Here is a 23,388-nt window from a genome sequence, read left to right as displayed (position 1 = left end):
CCAGCTCATACAGGAGTCATACAGGCATACATGCATATAGTTGCATATACCTGTGCCTGTAGCATGACACGGTTGGTATCTATGACCTGTGCCTGTATAGCATGACACTGTTGGTATCTATGACCTGTGCCTGTATAGCATGACACTGTTGGTATCTATGACCTGTGCCTGTATAGCATGACACTGTTGGTATCTATGACCTGTGCCTGTATAGCATGACACTGTTGGTATCTATGACCTGTGCCTGTATAGCATGACACAGTTGGTATCTATGACCTGTGCCTGTATAGCATGACACTGTTGGTATCTATGACCTGTGCCTGTATAACATGACGCGGTTGGTATCTATGACCTGTGCCTGTATAGCATGACACGGTTGGTATCTACGACCTGTGCCTGTATGCTAGCATGACATGGTTGGTATCTATGACCTGTGCCTGTATAGCATGACACTGTTGGTATCTATGACCTGTGCCTGTATGCTAGCATGACACGGTTGACCTATGACCTGTGCCTATATGCTAGCATGACACGGCTGGTATATATGGACTCCTCAGTCTCTAGTTTCATACCACTTCTTGCTAGCTTTAAATGTAATAAAAATGAGCCTGCTAGAGCCCATAATCAACGGGTAGGATATTGGCAGGATATCTGTAACATACACGCTGATACCATATATTGTGATAAGCCATCATTGGTTGGTTTGGCTCTAATTCAGATCACTGTCCTGTCTTAAACTCCATAACTCCACTTTTAGTGTTTGTCATTTTATTCCCTGAATGGATCATTTTCAGGGTTATTATCATGAAAAAACGACTAACCTTCTGTCTTTTATTATTATGCTACTAAGTAATGTCTATATGCACTCAAGACTGTAGCACTCAAGTTTGACACTGTTTAACAAACAATCTTACTTATACACTTAGCTGCAGAGTTGTACCCTTCCTGCAGACTTGACAGAACTTGTAAGTCATTTTGGATAAAAGCAGCTAAATGACTAAATGTAAATGTCATGGATTTCAAAAATAGATATGAATATGAGACATTTCTTTCGTCTTTCTTTCATTCCTGATTTTTATTTTTATATTTTTTTTAGGAGATACAAGATTGTTGGTTCCATATTCCAGCCCAGGTCTGTTTTCTTCAATATTAGGCTAACTTAACCTAGCCATTTTGAAAATGAAATTTAATACCTGAATATATTGGAATGATGATGATCCAAATAAAATGGCTAGGTGAAGTTATCAAAGCTGGAGGGAAAACAACATTGTATTTGAAGTTACTGCACTTTGCCTGTACATTACCTGTATAATTATTTAAGGAAATCGTGCAGCAGAGTGCAGTATCTGCTTTTTTGGGGTTAATTAAAATAACTACGTCATATTTTTGTATGCCTAAAGATTACTTCATTAATACATGTTAAATCTGGGTACTATCATTGTTACGAAGGATCAGATTAAACCGAATATATATATTTATTGATTGATATATATTGCATAATATTTGTATATCGTTTGATATCCCTTGTATATTCCTTGTACATATACACGGAATATCCCTTTAGCCTAGTACAGACCATAATATTTCATTCTCCTATTGGACAGCGGTCCACAGGCGCCATGGCCATACCTTCAATGTCGGGTTCAAAGTCACCGCCGGGGACATGCCTGGACATGAACGGTACTGCGCAAGGATATGGGACAGGAATAAAGCTGGTACTAGTTTATTCACCTAAGCGTATAAATACGGCGCAGGTGAATACAGAAGCACTTAGTCAGAAGTCTTAGTAACTAAAGTTGAAGCCTCACCCACGATACGACGTGCGGTGAAGTATGGCCTGTTTGGCCCCAAATAGAGCATTGAGACCGCGTGCAAATTAATAACTGAAGTGTCAGAGTTTAACGCTGTACCGTCGAGTTCGACCTATTCTATTAAATCAGTAATAGTCTATTTGTGTATAGTGTATCGTGCGGCTAAAGTTCTACAGTGACCAGCATCACCAACGTTTCCTCGTATCAGCTAGAGTGCTTATCCAGGCTGGGCTGCTTATCATGGCGCTTTCACCCGAGGGGCCCTAGATGAGGACCGTGTGGATTATGTACACTGGATAACCTACCGACGACTGCATAGCCCTTTTCGGCTGGATTATATTTGCTTTTGGTCCTGTAATTAATGGAGCGGAGAATCGCCGACACCCACAAGTGTGTGGGATTTAACCTGTGAGGAGCCACGTCGAGTCTGCCTCTCAGAAGTCTGAGGCCGGCTAGCTTTCTTCCATGTGGAGCTACATGCTACGGAGAACAGCTGTATTCGTCTGTGGATCAAGATCTTATTGCACCGTCTCCTGTACTCGGAGTCTCCTTATCATCGTTGACCCAGACTCTACTACCGACAGATCCTCTACCCTTGCTGGCTTACAACCGGGGGGACCCTACCAGTATCTCCCGCTATATTACTAGTGTACCATAGATATAATTCCCTAAGATTCAGGTTGTATGATTATCTCCTGCGTAATATGAGAATGGACATTCGTTATTGATTTGCCTACGCACATTCCTTTGCCTTATAAGCGCATCCAAAGTGAAGTAAAGTAAAGTATATTATGTACCTTTTGCTGCTAATAAATACTTAAATACAGCTTTGTGTGGAACCGAGTCATTGTGGGGAAGTGTTCATCATTAGATACCTGTGTACTGTATGGCCAGTAGGAATGTACATAAGACGGTAGTGGTTTAATGATACCATACTTATCAATATAGTCAGGGAATTGTACCCCTCAGTTACAATTGGTCCTTCGAGCCGGAGGGTAATTAGCGTAATATTAATATAGTGGTATTAATATTGACATGGCCAATGATGAACACTCCACAAAGCGGTTCTCCTAAAATAGATCGCCCGCAGCGTAGACGGCAGACACCTCAGTACTTAGAGGATTACGTTGCCAGTATACTACCTAGCTTTCTACAAACGGTAAACACGGAAAAAGTAGATAGTAAAATTATGTCCGACCCTATCGACCAGGCTACCCCGCCAGTAGAGGCCCTAGTGGGTTCTAACGTAACTGACCAAGCTCACGGTGGGGACCAGGAGGGACCTGACATGACTTTACCCCCCGCCAAGACCAAAGAAGTAGTCCCCGGAGAGCTCCAGGATAAAGAAAGCCCTCCAGGGATGGAACTCGACCCACTACAAGAAGGGACGAGCACCCCGGAGATGGATCTCCTTGACTCGCCACAGGAGAACGGATCTCCAACGAGTACTACCAGGAGCGGATCACCTCAACCAGCGTCTTCCCCCAGCGAGGCGGACAAGATGCTGGCGCAGGCCTTCCTCGCCAGCCTGGCAGCCTCAACCGAGCGCGATTGACTCCAAGCACAGACGCTTAGTGAGCGCGAACATTCTTCCATGGAAAGAGAACGCCTTCAAGCGCAGCAACGGAGTGACGAAGACTGTATACGTCTAGAGATTAGACGCCTCCAGACGGAAGAGAATATGGGAAGAGACCGGGCCGAAGCCCAGCGCGCCGCCGCCGAAGCCCAGCGCGCCGCTGCCGGTGCCCAAAGAGAAGCAGAGCGCGACCTCGCTCTCACCAAGCGCGAAGCCGAGCGCGACCGATTACAAGCGCAGATAATGGAGCAGCTGATTACCAGGGCAACCCCCCCTCCCTCCGCACGGGGCTCCAGGGCCTCGTCAAGACAAGGGTCAAGGGCACCCTCCCCTACCCGATCAAGTGACCCTGAGCCCGACCACCAGAGAGAGCCTATACCCCTCTCCGAACCCCTTCCCCGACCGGTCCAAGCGAGACCCAGCTACAGGGAAGAACCGGTCTACACCGCGGAGAGGCTAAATAGACGACTACAGGATCTAGATGACCTGCCAGAGGAAGAAGAAGAGGGAGAGGAGGAGAGTCAAGCCCAACAGCAGCACAGTACTCCACAGGACCAGGAGGTCCAGTACAGCCCAGGCTTTACCCCCGCGGCTCTGCGCTACAGACCCCCGACTCAATTCACGGGTGAGCTTGACGCACGACCAGCCCCGAGGAACAGCACCTGGGTACGCGGGCCATGGTACCCAGCAGGTACCAGCCCACCAAGACACGTAAGAGGAGACTCGCCTAGGAGGCCTCTCTTCCAACGCTCACCGATGTGCCAGCCATCCATGGCATCGTACATTGGCACACCAACGTTCCCGGACTTCACACACGAGAACAGAGCACAGTACACAGAGCTACGAATGTGCTTAGAGACAATGATGTCCGATGTAGCTGATGAACCGTACAAATATGCTATCCTACTAAAGCACCTCAAGGTGCCCAGAGCGCACAATATAGCGCTGGCATATGCCACCTCTACTACCCCATACACCGCGGCTCTAGCAGCACTCGACCAAAGATATGGACGCATATGGGACTACGTAATACAAGAGATAAGGAATATTGACCGTCTACCCCCAGCCACAGACAATCGCTCACTAGATGACCTGTCTATCAAGGTACAATCCCTGGTAGGGATGCTGGGGGCGCAAAAGGAAAAGGGTATGCACGAACTGTACGCGAACTCTAGTGTCGAGAGGATTTTAGAGAAGCTTCCGCCCGCCCGACAAGAGCGCTTCAGGCGGCAAAGAGACCACCGTGATCCTAACGGTCCCGAGCCATCCCTCCTAGACCTAGCCGACTTCCTGGCGAGAGAAGTCAACAGCCTACGGTTGGATACGTTCATGCGGAGCACACCAAGCTCCAGAGAGGGACCTAGGAGAGCAAACAATGGCCGCAGATTGGTGACCGTCATGCACCAATCAGAATCAGTACCGAGCAACAAGAACCACAGTACCCCCTCGATGAAAGAGAAGTGGAAGATGGTGTGCCCGTACTGCGAAAAGGAACACTGGCTGTCACACTGTGACACGTTCAAGAAGATGACCACCGACGAGGTGAGTCAATGGATAAAGTCCAACCGACGCTGTTACCGATGTGCGCGCAGTCACATGGCAGCCGATTGCCGCTTAAAGAAGAGGTGTAGTCGGTGTGACGGAGCCCACTTAGACGTCCTACACGACAGTAACGGAAGAAAGCCTGCACCCTCAAGCAGCACAAAGGCAAGTGTTATGTACATTGACCCCGCCAGCAGCGGGGGCGCCCGGGTGCTCTTAAAGGTGGTCCGTGTAACATTGAGTTACCAAGACAAGGTCATGGACACTTACGCCGTCCTTGACGACGGGTCAGAGAAGACCCTTCTCCTCGCGTCCGCTGCGGCCCAGCTGGGGCTGCGGGGGAGCGAAGACCAGATGACGATTCGGACAATAAGAAGAGATCTAAAGACGATAAAGGGCGAGAATGTCTCCTTCACTATCGCAGCAAGCGGGCAGCCAGAGAGACGGTATGGGATCACTAACGCTTTCACCAGCCAAGACATAGGCCTGTCGCAGTACACCTACCCCATCGCCAAGCTGATGGATAAATATGTGCACCTGCGTCAACTACCTATACCGCTCATAGACGGTGCCACCCCAACCCTGCTGATAGGCTCCGACCATGCAGACCTCATCGTCCCGATAGACCGGGTCCACACAGGGCCCAGAGGCTGTCCTGCAGCAGTCGAGACCCGCCTAGGATGGACACTACAAGGCCCCCTCGCTAGGTCTCTTAACCGAACAGCAGCCACTAGCTGCCTCCACTCCAGAGTGACAGAAGAAGACACCACCCTCCTACAGCATGTCGAGAGGCTATGGACACTAGAGACAATGCCCTTTAAGAACGAAAAGAAAGACATTCGTTCCAAGGAAGACATTTACGCTATAGCCCTCCTCGAGCGGGGGACAAAGAGAGTCAAAGTCAACGGAGTGATGAGATACGCAACTCCACTCCTGAGGCGAGAGGGTATGCCTACCTTCCACGCCCCAAAATAAGCGACGGAGCGGTATCTATTGAACACAGAGCGGCGCCTAGCCAGAGACCCCGCTCAAGAGACTGTGTACCGCGCTGAGATTGACAAGCTAATCACAGCGGGACACATAAAGAAAATTGACATTAAAGAGGCCGATCAGACGACCGAATCATGGTACGTGCCGCACCACAAAGTCCACCACAACGGCAAGGATCGTATTGTGTTCAACTGCAGCTACCAGATCGGATCACAAAATCTGAATAAAGAGCTCTTGCCCGGCCCAACACTCGGCCCCTCTCTACTAGGCGTGTTACTACGTTTCCGCCAAGACAAGGTGGCCATCAGCGGCGACATCAAAGGGATGTTCCTGCAGGTGCGACTAGTGGAGGAGGACAAGCCCCTGCTGCGGTTCCTATGGAGAGAGAGGATCGGGGACGAGCAACCAGCCATCTATCAATGGGAAGTCCTCCCTTTCGGAACCACATGCAGCCCATGCTGTGCTACGTTTGCACTGCAAAAACACGTCGCAGAGGACCCAGCAGCTGATGAAGAGGTCCGACAAAGTGTAGGAAATAGTTTCTACGTGGACAACTGTCTGCAAAGCGTCTCGACGCCAGAAGAAGCAGAGGCCCTTCTACTCAAGCTCCGCGCCTCCCTGATCTCAGGCAGTGGGCCAGCAGCGACCCCCAAGTATTGCGCAGCCTCTCCCCCGAGGACAAGGCAGCAAGCAGCGAGACCTGGATGGTGACCATCCCAGGAGAAGCCCAAGAAATGACATTAGGACTAGTCTGGCGCTTCAAAACAGACTCGCTCCATTATAAACACACACCCCTGACCAAGGAGCAGGGAAGGTCGACTGCACTACCGACCACAAGACGGAGTGTATACAGAACACTCGCCAGACAATATGACCCGTTGGGATGTATTCTACCTTACACCACCAGGGCAAAGATGATTGTAAGAGCGTTATGGGACAAGGACCAGGGCTGGGACGACCCCATACCCGAACACCTTGCCTCCACATGGAGAGAGTGGGAGACAGAACTCAGCTCACTCCCAGGTGTCAACATACGCCGCAGCTACTTCCCACCCACAGTGAGGCCGGAGACGTGCCAGATGGACCTGCACGTCTTCAGCGACGCCTCCGAAGTAGCCTACGGTTCGGTGGCCTACTTGCATGCCCGAGAGGAGGGAGGAGAAATACATACTGCTTTCATCCTGGCTCGCTCAAGAATAGCCCCACGCAAGCAACAATCTATCCCGCGTCTAGAGCTCTGCGCAGCCCTAGCAGGAGTGCAACTCGCCACGTTAATCCAACGTGAACTCACCATCCCGGTGCAAAGAACAATCTTGTGGTCAGACTCCACGACAGTACTCACATGGATCCGGTCTGATTCGTGTAGATACAAGGTCTTCGTGGGAGTTAGAGTCACAGAGATCCAAGATTTAACAGAAGCAGCAAGCTGGAGGTATGTGGACACAGAACACAACCCAGCTGACGTCATCACCCGGGGAATGTCCCTGGATGACCTCACCCGTCACAATCTATACAGTGACGGGCCAGAGTTCCTCAAGCTCCCGGAAGAAGAGTGGCCTACACCCACCCCACGGGAAGCGAGTAAAGAGGAGGCAGAGAACAAGAAATCTATGTTCTGTGGATTGACCACACTCGTCTCCACAGACCCCGACATAGACGATTGCCTCACCCTTGAGAGTGCGCAGCTAAAGACATTCCTTTGGCACCACCCAGAGGTTCAGCTCACTACTGACATTACTGCAGCTAACTACGAAGAAGCAGAACTTCTTCTCCTACAACGAGCCCAGAGAGACTCGTTTCCCGATGAGCTAGACTGTCTACAGGGAGCGAAGCCCGTCCCGTCAGACAGCAGATTGCTCCCCCTAGCCCCCGAGAGCGACGCCCATGGTCTCATCAGAGTGGGTGGTCGTCTGCGGAGAGCTCCAGACTTACCGGATGACGTCAAGTACCCGATAGTCTTAAACAGCCGACACAAGGTCACAGAGCTGATCATAAAGAAATACGATGAGGATGTGCATCACGCCGGGGCAGAGAGAGTCTTCGCGGAGATCAGACGTCGTTATTGGATACTGCAAGGGAGAGAAGCAGTACGACGTTTCCAGCGGACTTGTCTAGACTGTCGTAAATGGCGAGCACAGCCCAGTATACCCCGGATGGCTGACCTACCTCCCTGTCGCCTCCGACTCGGCGACAAGCCTTTTCACTCCACCGGTATGGAGTGTTTCGGCCCGCTGTATGTAAAGAAAGGAAGAGGGACCGAGAAGCGGTGGGGTATTGTATTCAAATGCATGACCACCCGAGCGATGCACATAGAACTCCTTCCAACCATGAGCACAGACTCATTCCTTATGGCCTTCCGAAGATTCACATCGCGGAAAGGCAAACCGTCTATATTATTGTCTGATCACGGGACAAACTTCAAAGGCGGAGAAAGAGAGCTGAGAGAGAGCTTCCAAGCTATGGGCCCAGAACTTAAGACCCACCTCGCTCCATACCAGATTGACTTCCAGTTTAATCCCCCGAATGCACCTCACTTCGGTGGAACTTGGGAACGAGAAGTACGTTCAATAAAGACAGCCCTGTACGCCGTGCTTGGGGCCCAGACCGTGGCGGAAGAAGTCCTAATGACAGTCCTCACGGAGATCGAGGGAGTATTGAACTCAAAGCCCCTCGGTTACGTCTCAAGTGATGTAGCAGATGTCGACCCAGTCACCCCCAACACTCTCGTTTTTTTTTTTTTTTTTTTTCTTTTTCCCCCTCCATTTTCCTCCGATTTTCTCCCATCCCAATGTTTAGTCGTATGCCAATTCCCAGTCCCTTCCTGGTCGCTGCGCACTTACCCCCCACAGTCAGATCATCTGGGAGAGTGGAGGCTACCACGTGCTTCCTCCGACACACGTCCAGCCAATCACCGCTTCTTTTCACCTGGCAGCGCGGATTCTCATCGAGAGGGCGTAGCGTGTGGGAGGACCACACTATCCCCCTCAAGTCCTATCCGCGCTTAGCAGGTGCCCCGACCGAACTGTAGGAGTCGCTGTTTACAACGACCCGGACCCACCCCGCCAGCTTCTCCCACCCTCTAATACAGCCAATTGTATTAGTGCAGACGGCCAGCCAAGCTGGTGACAACCCCGGAGCTGTGAGCTGGATTCGAACAGGCGAATCCAGCTCACAGCTCCGGGGTTGGTGACGAACGCAATCTCCGCTCGGCCACCTAACCGCCTTACCCCCAACACTCTCTTGATGGTGCGGCTGGACCCCGCGCTACCACAGACAGTGTACAGGCCTGAAGAAGCGAACGGCCGAAGAATGTGGAGGTACAGTCAAGTATTGGCTGACAAGTTTTGGAACAGCTTCCTACTCCACTATCTACCGTCTCTACAGACCCGCCAGAAATGGGTGAAAGAGAGAGACAATTTGACAGAAGGAACAGTCGTCATGATTATCGACCAGTCACTACCCCGAGCTATGTGGCCGGCTGGCCGCGTAAGCAAAGTGATCACCGGTGCCGACGGAAAGGTCAGAGCGGCCGAAGTGCTCGTCCAAGGGCGGATCTACACCCGACCCGTGGCGAGGCTAATAGAGTTGCCAAGGCTCCCCGATACTATTGATGACGACCATGACCCCATGACTTTGTGAACTGCCCTACCCTCACAACAGACATTGAGTAGTGGACAGTGCGGTTAATCTGTCTCTGCTTATCTAATTAGGTGGGACTAATTAGGAGGCGGCTGTTACGAAGGATCAGATTAAACCGAATATATATATTTATTGATTGATATATATTGCATAATATTTGTATATCGTTTGATATCCCTTGTATATTCCTTGTACATATACACGGAATATCCCTTTAGCCTAGTACAGACCATAATATTTCATTCTCCTATTGGACAGCGGTCCACAGGCGCCATGGCCATACCTTCAATGTCGGGTTCAAAGTCACCGCCGGGGACATGCCTGGACATGAACGGTACTGCGCAAGGATATGGGACAGGAATAAAGCTGGTACTAGTTTATTCACCTAAGCGTATAAATACGGCGCAGGTGAATACAGAAGCACTTAGTCAGAAGTCTTAGTAACTAAAGTTGAAGCCTCACCCACGATACGACGTGCGGTGAAGTATGGCCTGTTTGGCCCCAAATAGAGCATTGAGACCGCGTGCAAATTAATAACTGAAGTGTCAGAGTTTAACGCTGTACCGTCGAGTTCGACCTATTCTATTAAGTCAGTAATAGTCTATTTGTGTACAGTGTATCGTGCGGCTAAAGTTCTACAGTGACCAGCATCACCAACGTTTCCTCGTATCAGCTAGAGTGCTTATCCAGGCTGGGCTGCTTATCATGGCGCTTTCACCCGAGGGGCCCTAGACGAGGACCGTGTGGATTATGTACACTGGATAACCTACCGACGACTGCATAGCCCTTTTCGGCTGGATTATATTTGCTTTTGGTACTGTAATTAATGGAGCGGAGAATCGCAGACACCCACAAGTGTGTGGGATTTAACCTGTGAGGAGCCACGTCAAGTCTGCCTCTCAGAAGTCTGAGGCCGGCTAGCTTTCTTCTATGTGGAGCTACATGCTACGGAGAACAGCTGTATTCGTCTGTGGATCAAGATCTTATTGCACCGTCTCCTGTACTTGGAGTCTCCTTATCATCGTTGACCCAGACTCTACTACCGACAAATCCTCTACCCTTGCTGGCTTACAACCGGGGGGACCCTACCAGTATCTCCCGCTATATTACTAGTGTACCATAGATATAATTCCCTAAGATTCAGGTTGTATGATTATCTCCTGCGTAATATGAGAATGGACATTCGTTATTGATTTGCCTACGCACATTCCTTTGCCTTATAAGCGCATCCAAAGTGAAGTAAAGTAAAGTATATGTACCTTTTGCTGCTAATAAATACTTAAATACAGCTTTGTGTGGAACCGAGTCATTGTGGGGAAGTGTTCATCATTAGATACCTGTGTACTGTATGGCCAGTAGGAATGTACATAAGACGGTAGTGGTTTAATGATACCATACTTATCAATACAGTCAGGGAATTGTACCCCTCAGTTACAATCATCTATCTACCTATAACACATTTTGGATGGCAAGTCAAAAAACGTTAAAGCCATTTTTCTCAGTTTCACTGTTTGGAAGTTACTGCGGTCTGCCTTGACAGGGCAGTATAGTTAGTGTACTGTATAGTGTTCTCAGTACAGAGTACTGTAGTGTTCTATAGTCATTCTGCAAACATAGCCTGCTCTAAATGATGGATGGTGCCTCTGACATTCTGACAAACTCTTTCAATGAAAATACCATCTTGTTCCATGATACATCATGGAGCAAATACAGCTGCATTTCCATATGTAGGTACATATACAGCACAACGTTTGTGAATTTTACATGTGCCAAGCGGATTGACAATTTTCAGGTAATCTATACATTTTATTCTGTACTGTACATAGATACGGTCACAATAGTTGCAGTCAACATGTTTGCTCATTCTATGACCACACTATACAAATTTGAGTAATTCAGCCAGGATGTAAACAGCTCTGGTCATGTGCACTGCACATATTGAGACCCTTTATTATTTCAATATTTGCTGGAAATACATTGATACATCATTCAGCAACATTTTCAGAGCCATATAACAAACATTATTACACTATTGTGACCAGTGGGATTAAATGTGTAATATACATTACATTGCATGTTATAACATGCATGTATTTATTTTCTATATATATTTTCAGATAATCTATACATTTTATTCTGTACTGTACATAGATACACTGTGTTATCCCAACGGTCACAATAGTTGCCGTCAACATGTTTGCTCATTCTATGACCACACTATACAAATTTGAGTAATTCAGCCAGGATGTAAACAGCTCTGGTCATGTGCACTGCACATATTGAGACCCTTTATTATTTCAATATTTGCTGGAAATACATTGATACATCATTCAGCAACATTTTCAGAGCCTTATAACAAACATTATTACACTATTGTGACCAGTGGGATTAAATTTGTAATATACATTACATTTTATGTACATGTTATAACATGCATGTATTTATTTTCTATATATATTTTCAGATAATCTATACATTTTATTCTGTACTGTACATAGATACACTGTGTTATCCCAACGGTCACAATAGTTGCCGTCAACATGTTTGCTCATTCTATGACCACACTATACAAATTTGAGTAATTCAGCCAGGATGTAAACAGCTCTGGTCATGTGCACTGCACATATTGAGACCCTTTATTATTTCAATATTTGCTGGAAATACATTGATACATCATTCAGCAACATTTTCAGAGCCTTATAACAAACATTATTACACTATTGTGACCAGTGGGATTAAATGTGTAATATACATTACATTGCATGTTATAACATGCATGTATTTATTTTCTATATATATTTTCAGATAATCTATACATTTTATTCTGTACTGTACATAGATACACTGTGTTATCCCAACGGTCACAATAGTTGCCGTCAACATGTTTGCTCATTCTATGACCACGCTATACAAATTTGAGTAATTCAGCCAGGATGTAAACAGCTCTGGTCATGTGCACTGCACATATTGAGACCGTTTATTATTTCAATATTTGCTGGAAATACATTGATACATCATTCAGTAACATTTTCAGAGCCTTATAACAAACATTATTACACTATTGTGACCAGTGGGATTAAATGTGTAATATACATTACATTTTATGTACATGTTATAACATGCATGTATTTATTTTCTATATATATTTTCTATATATATATTTTCAATTTTAACATTGTCATAATGTTGGAGAGGGCAACACAATGTTTTTGTAAGATAAATAGATGTATACTCTTTTAATAGAAATAAATATAAAGAGTTTGAAGTTGTAACACAATGTTTTTGTAAGATAAATAGTTTCGATGAAGAACAAAACCTCCTAAATGCATAAAAAAAAAGGGGAAAACTTCATATCTGCACTTTGCGAGGCACTAATACCTGGTCGGTATTGTTAACATACGTGTAATATAGTCCAAAAACAGTGTATACAGTGTTTACAGTGTTATTGTACATTGCTAACATACAGTTTATATATTATATATGTATACTCTTTGAATAGAAAAAAATAAAAGAGTTTGAAGTTGATATAATGTGCTTGTGTAGTTATTTTTCTGTTAACTTATTCACATGGATTTTAAAAACTGAACCTTAAGTTATAGTAACTGCAAATATTTGAGTTGATTAACTTAAACATTTGAGGTCATTAACTTAAAAGAAATGAGGCATAAGAATGACTCAATTTCTTTGAGTCCTGTTAACTTAATCACATGGATTTAAGGTTGAACCTTAAGTCACAGTAACTGAATATATTTGAGTTGCCTCCACTAGAGAACCTTAAGTCACAGTAACTGAACATATTTGAACTGCCTTAACTGAGAACTGTAAGTCACAGTAACTGAACATATTTGAGTTGACACCACTTGAGAACCTTAAGTCACAGTAACTGCATATATTTGAATTGCCTTAACTGAGAACTGTAAGTCACAGTAACTGAACATATTTGAGGTGACTCCACTAGAGAACCTTAAGTCACAGTAACTGAACATATTTGAACTGCCTTAACTGAGAACTGTAAGTCACAGTAACTGAATATATTTGAGTTGCCTCCACTAGAGAACCTTAAGTCACAGTAACTGAACATATTTGAACTGCCTTAACTGAGAACTGTAAGTCACAGTAACTGAACATATTTGAGTTGACACCACTTGAGAACCTTAAGTCACAGTAACTGAACATATTTGAATTGCCTTAACTGAGAACTGTAAGTCACAGTAACTGAACATATTTGAGGTGACTCCACTAGAGAACCTTAAGTCACAGTAACTGAACATATTTGAATTGCCTTAGCTGAGAACTGTAAGTCACAGTAACTGAACATATTTGAGTTGACTCCACTTGAGAACTGTAAGTGAGAGTAACTGACCATATTTGATTTGACTTAACTGAGAACCTTAAGTCACAGTAACAGACCATATTTGAGTTTCCTTAACTGAGAATTGTAAGTCTTAGCCAACTGAAAACATTTGAGGCATGGGATTACGTAAATTCTTTTAAGTTCTGGAAACTTATTCGGGTTTACAGTGTGCTCAAGTTTCTCAAGTTTCAAGTTTCTTTATTAGTTGACATGCAAAAATACAGAATACCTTCACATGGAATGCTTTTTTCTGTTATGCTCCTATGAGGATCATAGGACGCTTGGATCATACACATACAGCTCATTACAGTAATATTCCACAATTATTACATTTTAGATAGTAATAATGGTACAGAGCCTTGAGACAAACATATGCATATTCACCACCGCAAACAGACTGGCAGCCGTCATAGGCAGCGCCATTTACGGAAGGAGGGGGGAGTGGGTTGGGGTTGTTACAGGGCTGTAGGGGGGGGGGGAGTGGGAGGGGGGGGGAAGGTGGGGGGGAGTGCACAAGCCAAGTCCTGGGTGGGGGAGGTCTCCCTCACACGAGGCAGCCGACAGTGCAGCGCCAAAACGCAGAGGAAGGGGGGGGGGGGGGGGGGTGGGACTAGGGATTGGGGGTGTGGGAAGCCGCTCGCCACTCTTATCTCCCAGAGGGCCTTCGACTCCAGAGCTCTCGGTTCGACCTTGGTCCAGGAATTTGTTTTGGCTGACTGACTGGCACAATTTATCCCAGCCACGTCCCTTTAAATTTGATTTGAATAGAGTGGAATATAACTCTATTGATTTGAGTGGAGTGAGTTTTAACAACTCCCTCCAAATGACTGAATGCATTATTAGTCCAAGTGTCCAAGTGTCTTATCAGTTCATTTTGGTAGATCCTGTGCGCGGTAAACAGATCCAAAATCTTCTTATTGCAGTCCAAAAGCTTCGATAATCCAAATTATGATGTCCCAATAGGCAGAGAGGGTTAGCCTTATTCTGCTTCTTGAAGAAAATATGCAATCCACTGATTAGATCCATTTAGAGTTGATTTGAGTATAGTCCGGCCACCGGCACGAAGCAGGGCATAGCAGCGTCGGGCTCCATGGAGCAGTGGAGGTGGCGGTAGGAGCGGCCTTGAAGGCCTTGGGAGAGAGGAAAGAAATGCGACTAATGTGTGCTTAGTGCTCAGTATATTGCGGTATGTGATGAACACGAGGGTAATATTTATTTGTATTTTCAGACTGTATAGGCGCCGATACAGCCTGAAAATACAAATAATTATTACCCTTGTGTTCATCACATACCGCAATATACTGAGCACACATTAGGAACAAATGTAACGTTAGCGCCCACCACATCAAGTACGTCTACAGAACATATAATAGTTGTTTGTAGGTCGGAAATGATGGAATAGATTTACCAACAAAAAAGGTGTTTAACCTGCTCATACCTTATTAAAAGCGTGGGGCAGGAGCAGCACGGATAACTTGGTTCTGCATGTATCGTGCTTCCATTCAAACAGACGGCAAACCCACGTGACGTCAAGTTTCACTCGCGTGAGACTTCCTCTCTAGATACTCTACCTGGCCAGGGTACTCCTGGGTCCTAGTGCCCCCCAAGTTACACTATATGTCATGCACATGTATTTTATATGTTAATAAAATTGCATTTATCTTTAGTCCTAATTCTGTCACTGTTTGATGTCACAAAGAAGGGTGTATCCGAAAGCTGTCTACAACATTTGTAACATGTGCTGAAAAAGTAAACAAATAATTAACTGTATTAGACATTTGTTAATGATGAATAGGCTTCACTTCAGATTAGGGCACACAATGGCATCTGCAAATGATTTATAGATGTTTTATGAATGTCTTAACAAATCATTTGTTGAACATGAAAAATAAATGGAGATACATTATAGTCATTTTTTCATATCCATTTTTCAAAGCATCTACAAATGTGTTACTACACATTAAACAACATTATGTAATGATGAACAAATCAAGTACAAACAATGTTGATAATGAGTTATAAATAATGTAGAACTAATCTGTAGATGTTATACAAATATAGTTATAAATGATTTAATAATCATTTATGAATGTATATAAATGATTTGTTCATGATTAGTTCATTATCTACAAATACCTTATAAATGTATTATAACAGGGTGTTATTATAAAGTGCTACCTTATTTTCTTAATAATTACAATTTCATAATTTCTCTCCCACTTCTACTCTCACTAGCTAGCTACATTGGGCTGGCTATATTAGCTAACAATCTAAAAGCTAACGTTAATGTTATCGCTCTAGAAGTAGAGTTGCCACCTTTCATGTAAAAAAAATATTGGACAGTCAATCTCTTCCAACAGCCAGAATGATAGATCAATTTACCCAAAATTGTCTTTGCTGAATAACTGACATGTGACATGAAACAGGGTTAGGGTTTTGGTTGGTTGGTTTATGTTGCACTGTGATACCCCGGTCCAACAGGGGGCGTAACATTGTTCACTTTTCATGTAATTAACTTCAGATAGTATAGCATTACATTACTTAAGTCTCAAATCGTGTTTAATATATTTTTTAGATATAAAAAAATAAGGGAGAAAGAAAAGAGAAGAAATATGTTCTATTTTCTTGATTTGAAATACAATGGAGAACTTTGGTCATAGCAGGTGTACTATTCTAGATAGAAAGGTCATCTTGGACTTAAATTGAAGCTTATACATGTGGGCAGTTTTTATATCCATGTGAGGCAGCAACATGTATAATAAAATACTTGAAAATGATCACTTTTGATGACAATTTGTCAGGCTGACAGAATGTTTTTTGTCTTTTGGGGTATTCTGAGGGTGATATTTGACAATAGACAGGTAGTAAGGCCCAGAGTATTATTCTGATACTTTTCCCCTATGTGTCAGGATACACCATGCAAGGTTTCAGACTTATTTGACCATTTATGCAGTTGCAGTACCCTCATATTTGCAATTACATAATTTCGCCAGAAGTTTTTCCCAAAAAAAGGGTTTTTTGGCCCCTGAGGCCAAACAGGGCTGATTTGGGGGTGGTCATTATCAACTCGGGATGGCCCAAGGTATGGGATAACTGGAAATAATAATGAAAAAAAGGTAGCAAAAAACATCCTGAGGGGTGGACCTGGCTCCCGGCCTATAAGCTTAACCAGTTCGAAACAAGGCGGACATTAATAATTAATAAAATAATTAAAATTAATAAAATGTTCAATCTATTAATCAATCAAGCGGGGATCATAGAACCCGGGGAACATAGGACCCGGGGAACATAGGGATGATCTCCCTGGCTGAACATTTTAGTACACACCGGTACTTTTCAAAACAAGCTTTTTGATTGGAAAATATGACCAGAATCTCTGGAAAAACATCTCAAACACTATAGACGGTCATAAACGTTAACGAATGCTATAATAAGTCCAACAAATGAGTATAAACAGTACTTACATGGTCGTTTCGAAATGCTCAAAACACGCGTTGAATCCCCAGGGAAATGTATTCATTGACTGACCGCTCTAGGGAAATATACCAAAAAACTCGGGCGACCGTGCAGATAACGGAGTTCCTCTAAGACCTGCGGACTAATGATGGTAGTGGTGGGTCTTCCGAATAAGGTGTGAAAGATGGTGTCCTTCCACCAAAAACTCTCGGAACGACTCGGAACCGTTGTGCCCTAAGTAAAAATGTATAGCTATATAGAAATACACTTAAAAAGTTGTATCCCGTCCTGCCGGAATCCCGTGACCCGCAGAATCATTATTATATGGGCAAAATACAATAACAATGTGGAATGGTGTTTGTGTTTTCCCCCAAAAGTACCTGTGTGATCGTGAGTAGATCCAAAGTACCAGTAGGCCTATGTGCTGGTCTGGTGGCCGGTGGCCAATAGAGTGTAAGACGTTGAAATGTGTGAGGGGAAATTATGTCATACTCAGTTTATAGTACTGAGTACTGTTCCCCTCTTTGAATTCCAGGGACAGTCTCTACCTGTGCCTCTTGAACAGCTTAACCAGCTTTGTGGCCGGCTTCGCCATATTCTCTGTACTTGGCTTCATGGCACATGAGCTGGGTGTGGACGTCTCCATGGTGGCTGAATCAGGTATTGGATTGGTGTTTTGCAACATATTTGCAACATATTCTGCACATGTACCATATACTGTACTCACCATGTTGTGGGTTTGAATCCCACTCACAACCTTTGTCACATGTCATTCCATCTACCTCTACCCCATCTTCTGTATCACTTTCTGTGTGTTATCTAAAAATTAAATACTGTAAAAATCTAAAATTCACAACATACTCTGGTTTTGGCAACAAAGAAAAAATGCTACTAACAAATTTACCATATTCAGGTCCTGGTCTGGCGTTCATTGCCTACCCTCGCGCAGTGGCCATGATGCCTGTTCCCCAGCTCTGGGCAGTGTTGTTCTTCATTATGATCATCTTCCTGGGACTAGCCAGCCAGGTAAAGGAACCATACATAGACCAGACTCCTCTGTGGTGTACAATAATACAATAGTAGACCTCACCATACCTCTGCATAGGCAGGTCTATGCACCACTGAATTCCTATTCCCATGTCTACGTAGTTAACATACAATAATATTATTGTCATATTATGACTTGGCATGTGTGCTGATCAAAGGAGATTGGTGGATCAAAGAGATGGGCCCTGTTCCCCGTACCTGATTCAACTAACTTTCTCGAAGGCTGATTCGGTCTCAAACAATCTCGTTAATTCGATCCAGACTTCAGTAATCAGGATAATTGCGCGTGGCCGTTTTACCTGAAAAGGGGGAGGTGTCCATTTAAGTCCCTCATTACCCCAATCAATCAGATTATATTTCTTTAAATGTGCCTGCTGGCAGTAGGCTTAACTCATTGATTGCCATCAGCTATCGTCATCTTTACTAAGCGTTATTGACAATTTTTGCGATGTTTGTAGACCCATTGTGTGTTCTGTATTATAGCTATGGAGACAATAGTATGGCTCATTTGACAGGCATTGTTCATAGTCCATTACTGACTAATTAGTTAATTTCTACACACTGTAGTTTGTTACATGCTAAACATCGCCCCATTTGCAAAATAATCCAGTCGTTTTCCATAGATCGCGAGATATGACACATTATATGTAATAAGCCCAAATCATTCTGGTTGATCGCCTGAAGTTCCAAATACTCCCAAATCAAAGGTATACCATGTACAGTGTCTTCACAAAATCATCCAGGGGGGGGGGGGTCGTTTTAACTCAAAACTGTGATCGTTACCAAAAGCAATTTTTACGACGACACTGATCGGTACAGAGGCATGTTTTACGCAAAAGAAAATACCAGCAGGTTACCTAAGATGAATCTTACCTCAGTCAGAAAGTACTCCAAAATTTATAAATCCCAGTCGATCCCATGGCGATCGCAATTACTTGTGTATATTGGGCATGGCTACCATACGGGAAATAATAGCTCTGAGGCACCAAATCTACCACCGATTGCTATGTTGTGATCCACTCCTAGGCGGAAACAGTCGGAGTGGAACACAAGACAAGTGATATCCTCAGTTCCCAGTTCAAAAGGTAGGCGATACTGCCACCTGGTGAGACTCGATCTGCATTGCAATTCCAATGTAGGCATATGAATCAGAGACACCTAGATGGCTCTGGCTGACAGTATAGAACAGGGATCAAAGGACCTCTGGTTTTGGCGTTCAACGCATGGCGAGATAACCTGACTTTTCTCGGGTATGGCAGAGAAAGAGTTAATGAAATCTATCTTGCTAGCAAAAATTATTATTTCAACTCTTTCAGAATAAGTAGATAAAAACAAGCCCAAAGAGTATCTAATTGATACGAATGAATGGATACGTATGAGGATATCTGTACTGTATGCGCTTAGGTATCATGTACTATATAAATACATTATTCTCAAAGTTTTCAAGGCTCGACCCCCAAAATAACGGTGTCAGAGAGGCTTGGAGGCTATTAGTTTCACTATTAATCAGGTTTTAATCTGTTTTGGACATCATCCATAAATGCATTAAATTGATTAACCTTTGGTTTATACCAGTCATGTTCATCACCCTCGTTTTCATCATCAGATAACAGTGCTTGAACAGATTGATGCATTTTCGCAAATGCATTCATCAAAACATCAAAGGCTTGCAATTGCTCATTCACTTTTCCCACGTCATCAAGTCCGTCAAACAGCGCATCCAACTCCTTCTTGCACCTAGTCAACACACCCAGCTTCACCCTGCGAGAGCCGGTCAATTTAACCAGGCTCTCTCTGAGCCTTTTTAATTCCAGTTACAATATCACAATAACGTGTGACAGTGATACAATTCAACAATCCACAGATTCAGATTCCTCGTAATTCACATCCACAATCCATGTGAAAAGACGCGTCAATTTATGCTTGAATGAAACACAATCCGTGCGCTCCGGTTAAGCAAATGCATCCACAGCGGAGAATATGAAACGGATCAGAGCCAAACGCCCGGTAGGTAGGCCTTCCACAAGTTTCCAAGTTTCATTCATTCAAAATATCCCCACGGTTTGCAATGCTCCGTTATTAAAATAACCACAGTGGGTGTCGTGTGCACCATAGCTATGACGTGCATTAGTTAGGACAAAGTAAATTCATAGGCTGAATATGATTTATTATCAGCATTTTAGGCCTATTACTTTACATTTCAAAAACATTTCTTTTACCAGTTTAATGTATTTGAATTGTTTTTAATTATAGACCTATTTCACACATTCTATGAAATCAATACATTCTGGGAATCATGTCGTGACCCCACTGTGGCTGCTAAGCACAAAAATTATTCAGAATGGTATAATGGGATCTCTGAGGAAGGGAGCTGCCATTTTTTTGTGAGGGAGTGGCCAGCTTATCCAGCTAATTCAAGTAAATCTGCCCTGGCTGGAGTAGGTAAAAAAAATTCAATCTGTTGCCATTTAGCCAAACTTGCTTTGTGGAACCGAAAAGCCGGACTTATGTCAAGTTTTTGTGAAAATTATCCGGCTAACTCAGTTAGCCAGGTACGAGGAACTGGGTGTGTTGACTAGGTGCAAGAAGGAGTTGGATGCGCTGTTTGACGGACTTGATGACGTGGGAAAAGTGAATGAGCAATTGCAAGCCTTTGATGTTTTGATGTAAGCAAAAGGACTGTGGACTGTCCGTCCGTCCGAACACCGTTTGTGCCCTGTACTTCAAGACTATGTATTGAGCCTTATGCTGCATTCACATGGATTCAGGTTTGGCAGTGAAAAGCACTTTTAGAATGGCATGCGAAAGAGAAAAGAAAAATGGGATAAGGGAAAGGCAGGACAATTGCTATGGTGTTGGCATTACCAGCAATCTCTGTATATGTAAATGTTACCCAGCCTGAGTGAAATAACATGCAAAACCCAAAAATATCACTTTTGTAACATATGCAAATTGTTGTTACAAAAGTGGATGGATTATAATATGTATTAACACTTTCTGGGCCAACCACATAATATTACGTATTTGCTCTCCAGTGGTTAAGCACCAAACACGTAATATTACGTTTTTAGATCCTTTGATATTTTTTTTTCTAAATCATCATCCGGGTCATTCTAGCCGTCCCTGGATCATTTGTATAAATTGGAATTGCAATGCCGATCGAATATCACCAGGTGGCAGTATCGTCTGTGTCTGAACTGGAATTGCATTGGTGTGGATACACGTCTTCCTTTAATTATTTTGTGGTAGGGGCTCCTCCTCCTGCTTGAACAGAGATTCACATTGATCACACATACCATCGAAATGTGTATAGACATATACACTGGTAATCGCGCTGGCGATGCGATCACTTGGAATTATTCTTTTTGGAATACCTTCTGGCTAAGGTAAGGTATATTCGATGTCTATTTTACCGAACCTGAAACATGTTTTTCTAACGATCACAGTTCTGTGCTAAAGCGTTTGTGAAGGTACATATGTACATGTTATATACCTTTGATTTGGGAGTATTTGGGGGTTCAGGGAATCAACCAGAACGATTCGGGCGTATTGCACATAACGCGTTTTATCTTGCGATCTATGAAAAAAGACTGGATTATCTTGGAAATGCGCGATGTTTAGAGTGTAATAAACTACAAACTACAGTGTGTAGAAACCATGTTGCACTACAAGTAGTGTCTGTCAAATGAGCCACACCATTGTCTCCACAGCTATAATACAGAACATACACACAGCCCTGCAATCATAGTGAAACACCGCGGAAACGACTATTTGTATTTTATTTTTTTATTATTTTTTAAACAAACATATAAACAAACATGACAACACACGATAAGATATACAAGCATTAATTGTATTGGAAACGACTATTTTAAGCTGGCCATCTAGTGGTAGAGATGGGCACTAAGCGTGGCGCAAAAAGTGTTAAGACTGTATTACAGAGGCCATTAGAGGCTCATAAATAATTCATTATTTATCTTTGTGAGGTCAGGTGCCTCAATACAGTTGTACTTCTATTTGGGGAGTGATATACTGTAGGGAATTTTGAGTTATTATGTGTGTTTTCATAGTGTATTATAAGGCATCGTGAATATTCTGATGAATTACCACATATGCACGTTTAGGTGTTATCATAACTTTTCAACTAAACCTGTTGTTATTTTTATAACTGCAGTTTGTGTATACAGAGGGTGTGGTCACTGCTATCTCCGATATTTACCCATCCTTCTTTCAAGTTGGTCATCGACGTAAGCTCCTTCTGCTGGCCACCTGTGTTTTGAACTTTTTCATCGGCCTCCTAATGGTCACAGAGGTGAGAGGTCCAAAGATGTTGCATATTTTTATAAATACACCAAAATATATAAACATAGAACAAAAAGTTCAGAAATGTGTGTTTGGTAGATTACTTCTCTGTTGTAACAATGCTTCTTGGCAATACATTTTATACCATTGGAAAGCCTGTTTATTTCCCTTTTAAATGGTGCCCCATTTCTAAGGAACATGCATTTGTGGGATGGGCAGCACAGCTGAGTATGTGGGTTGCGCCCATGAGAAATGTGCCAATTCTTATTCAAACAGCTTATTCTGCAGTTGCTATTGACTCTTGTTGGTGTTGTTTGGTGGATTGGATGATTGAAGTCTATCAGTAACAAGGAAGAAACAAGACATATTGGCAATTTTACAATTTATTGATTTAATAAACAGTCAGAAGCCTCAGTAGCGTGTGGAAGAACCATAAACAGCCTGGCACCTCCTCAGATATGAACCTTGATCGGACCTTCCTACGCTGAGCTATGGTCACTTTTCCACACCTACCCCTTACCAGTGGCAATCCCATATCTCCAGTCTGGGACCGAACTCCATCCTCCAAGATGACAACGCTCGCCCCCACAGAGCGGGTTTATCAGAGACTACCTCCAGAATTTGGGAGTAGAGAGAATGGAATGGCCTGCCAACAGTCCTGACCTCAACCC

General features: G+C 43.9%; 1 protein-coding gene across 1 annotated transcript in view; it reads left to right on the top strand.

Moving 5' to 3' along the window:
• Nucleotides 1-23,388, top strand: part of LOC311239447 (sodium- and chloride-dependent GABA transporter 2-like) — a gene marked incomplete at both ends in the record, with an annotated part of 170,626 nt that overhangs the window by 72,114 nt on the left and 75,124 nt on the right. The window contains 3 exons of the mRNA XM_084327756.1: nt 17,904-18,028; nt 18,282-18,394; nt 22,590-22,727. Of these exons, the coding sequence (XP_084183882.1) occupies nt 17,904-18,028; nt 18,282-18,394; nt 22,590-22,727 (376 nt within the window). The remainder of the gene's footprint in view (nt 1-17,903; nt 18,029-18,281; nt 18,395-22,589; nt 22,728-23,388) is intronic.

Source organism: Notolepis coatsorum, assembly GCF_963971535.1.
Source record: "Notolepis coatsorum genome assembly, chromosome: 13".
Lineage (NCBI taxonomy): Eukaryota > Metazoa > Chordata > Actinopteri > Aulopiformes > Paralepididae > Notolepis > Notolepis coatsorum.
This window is presented reverse-complemented; position numbering and strand designations above follow the sequence as displayed.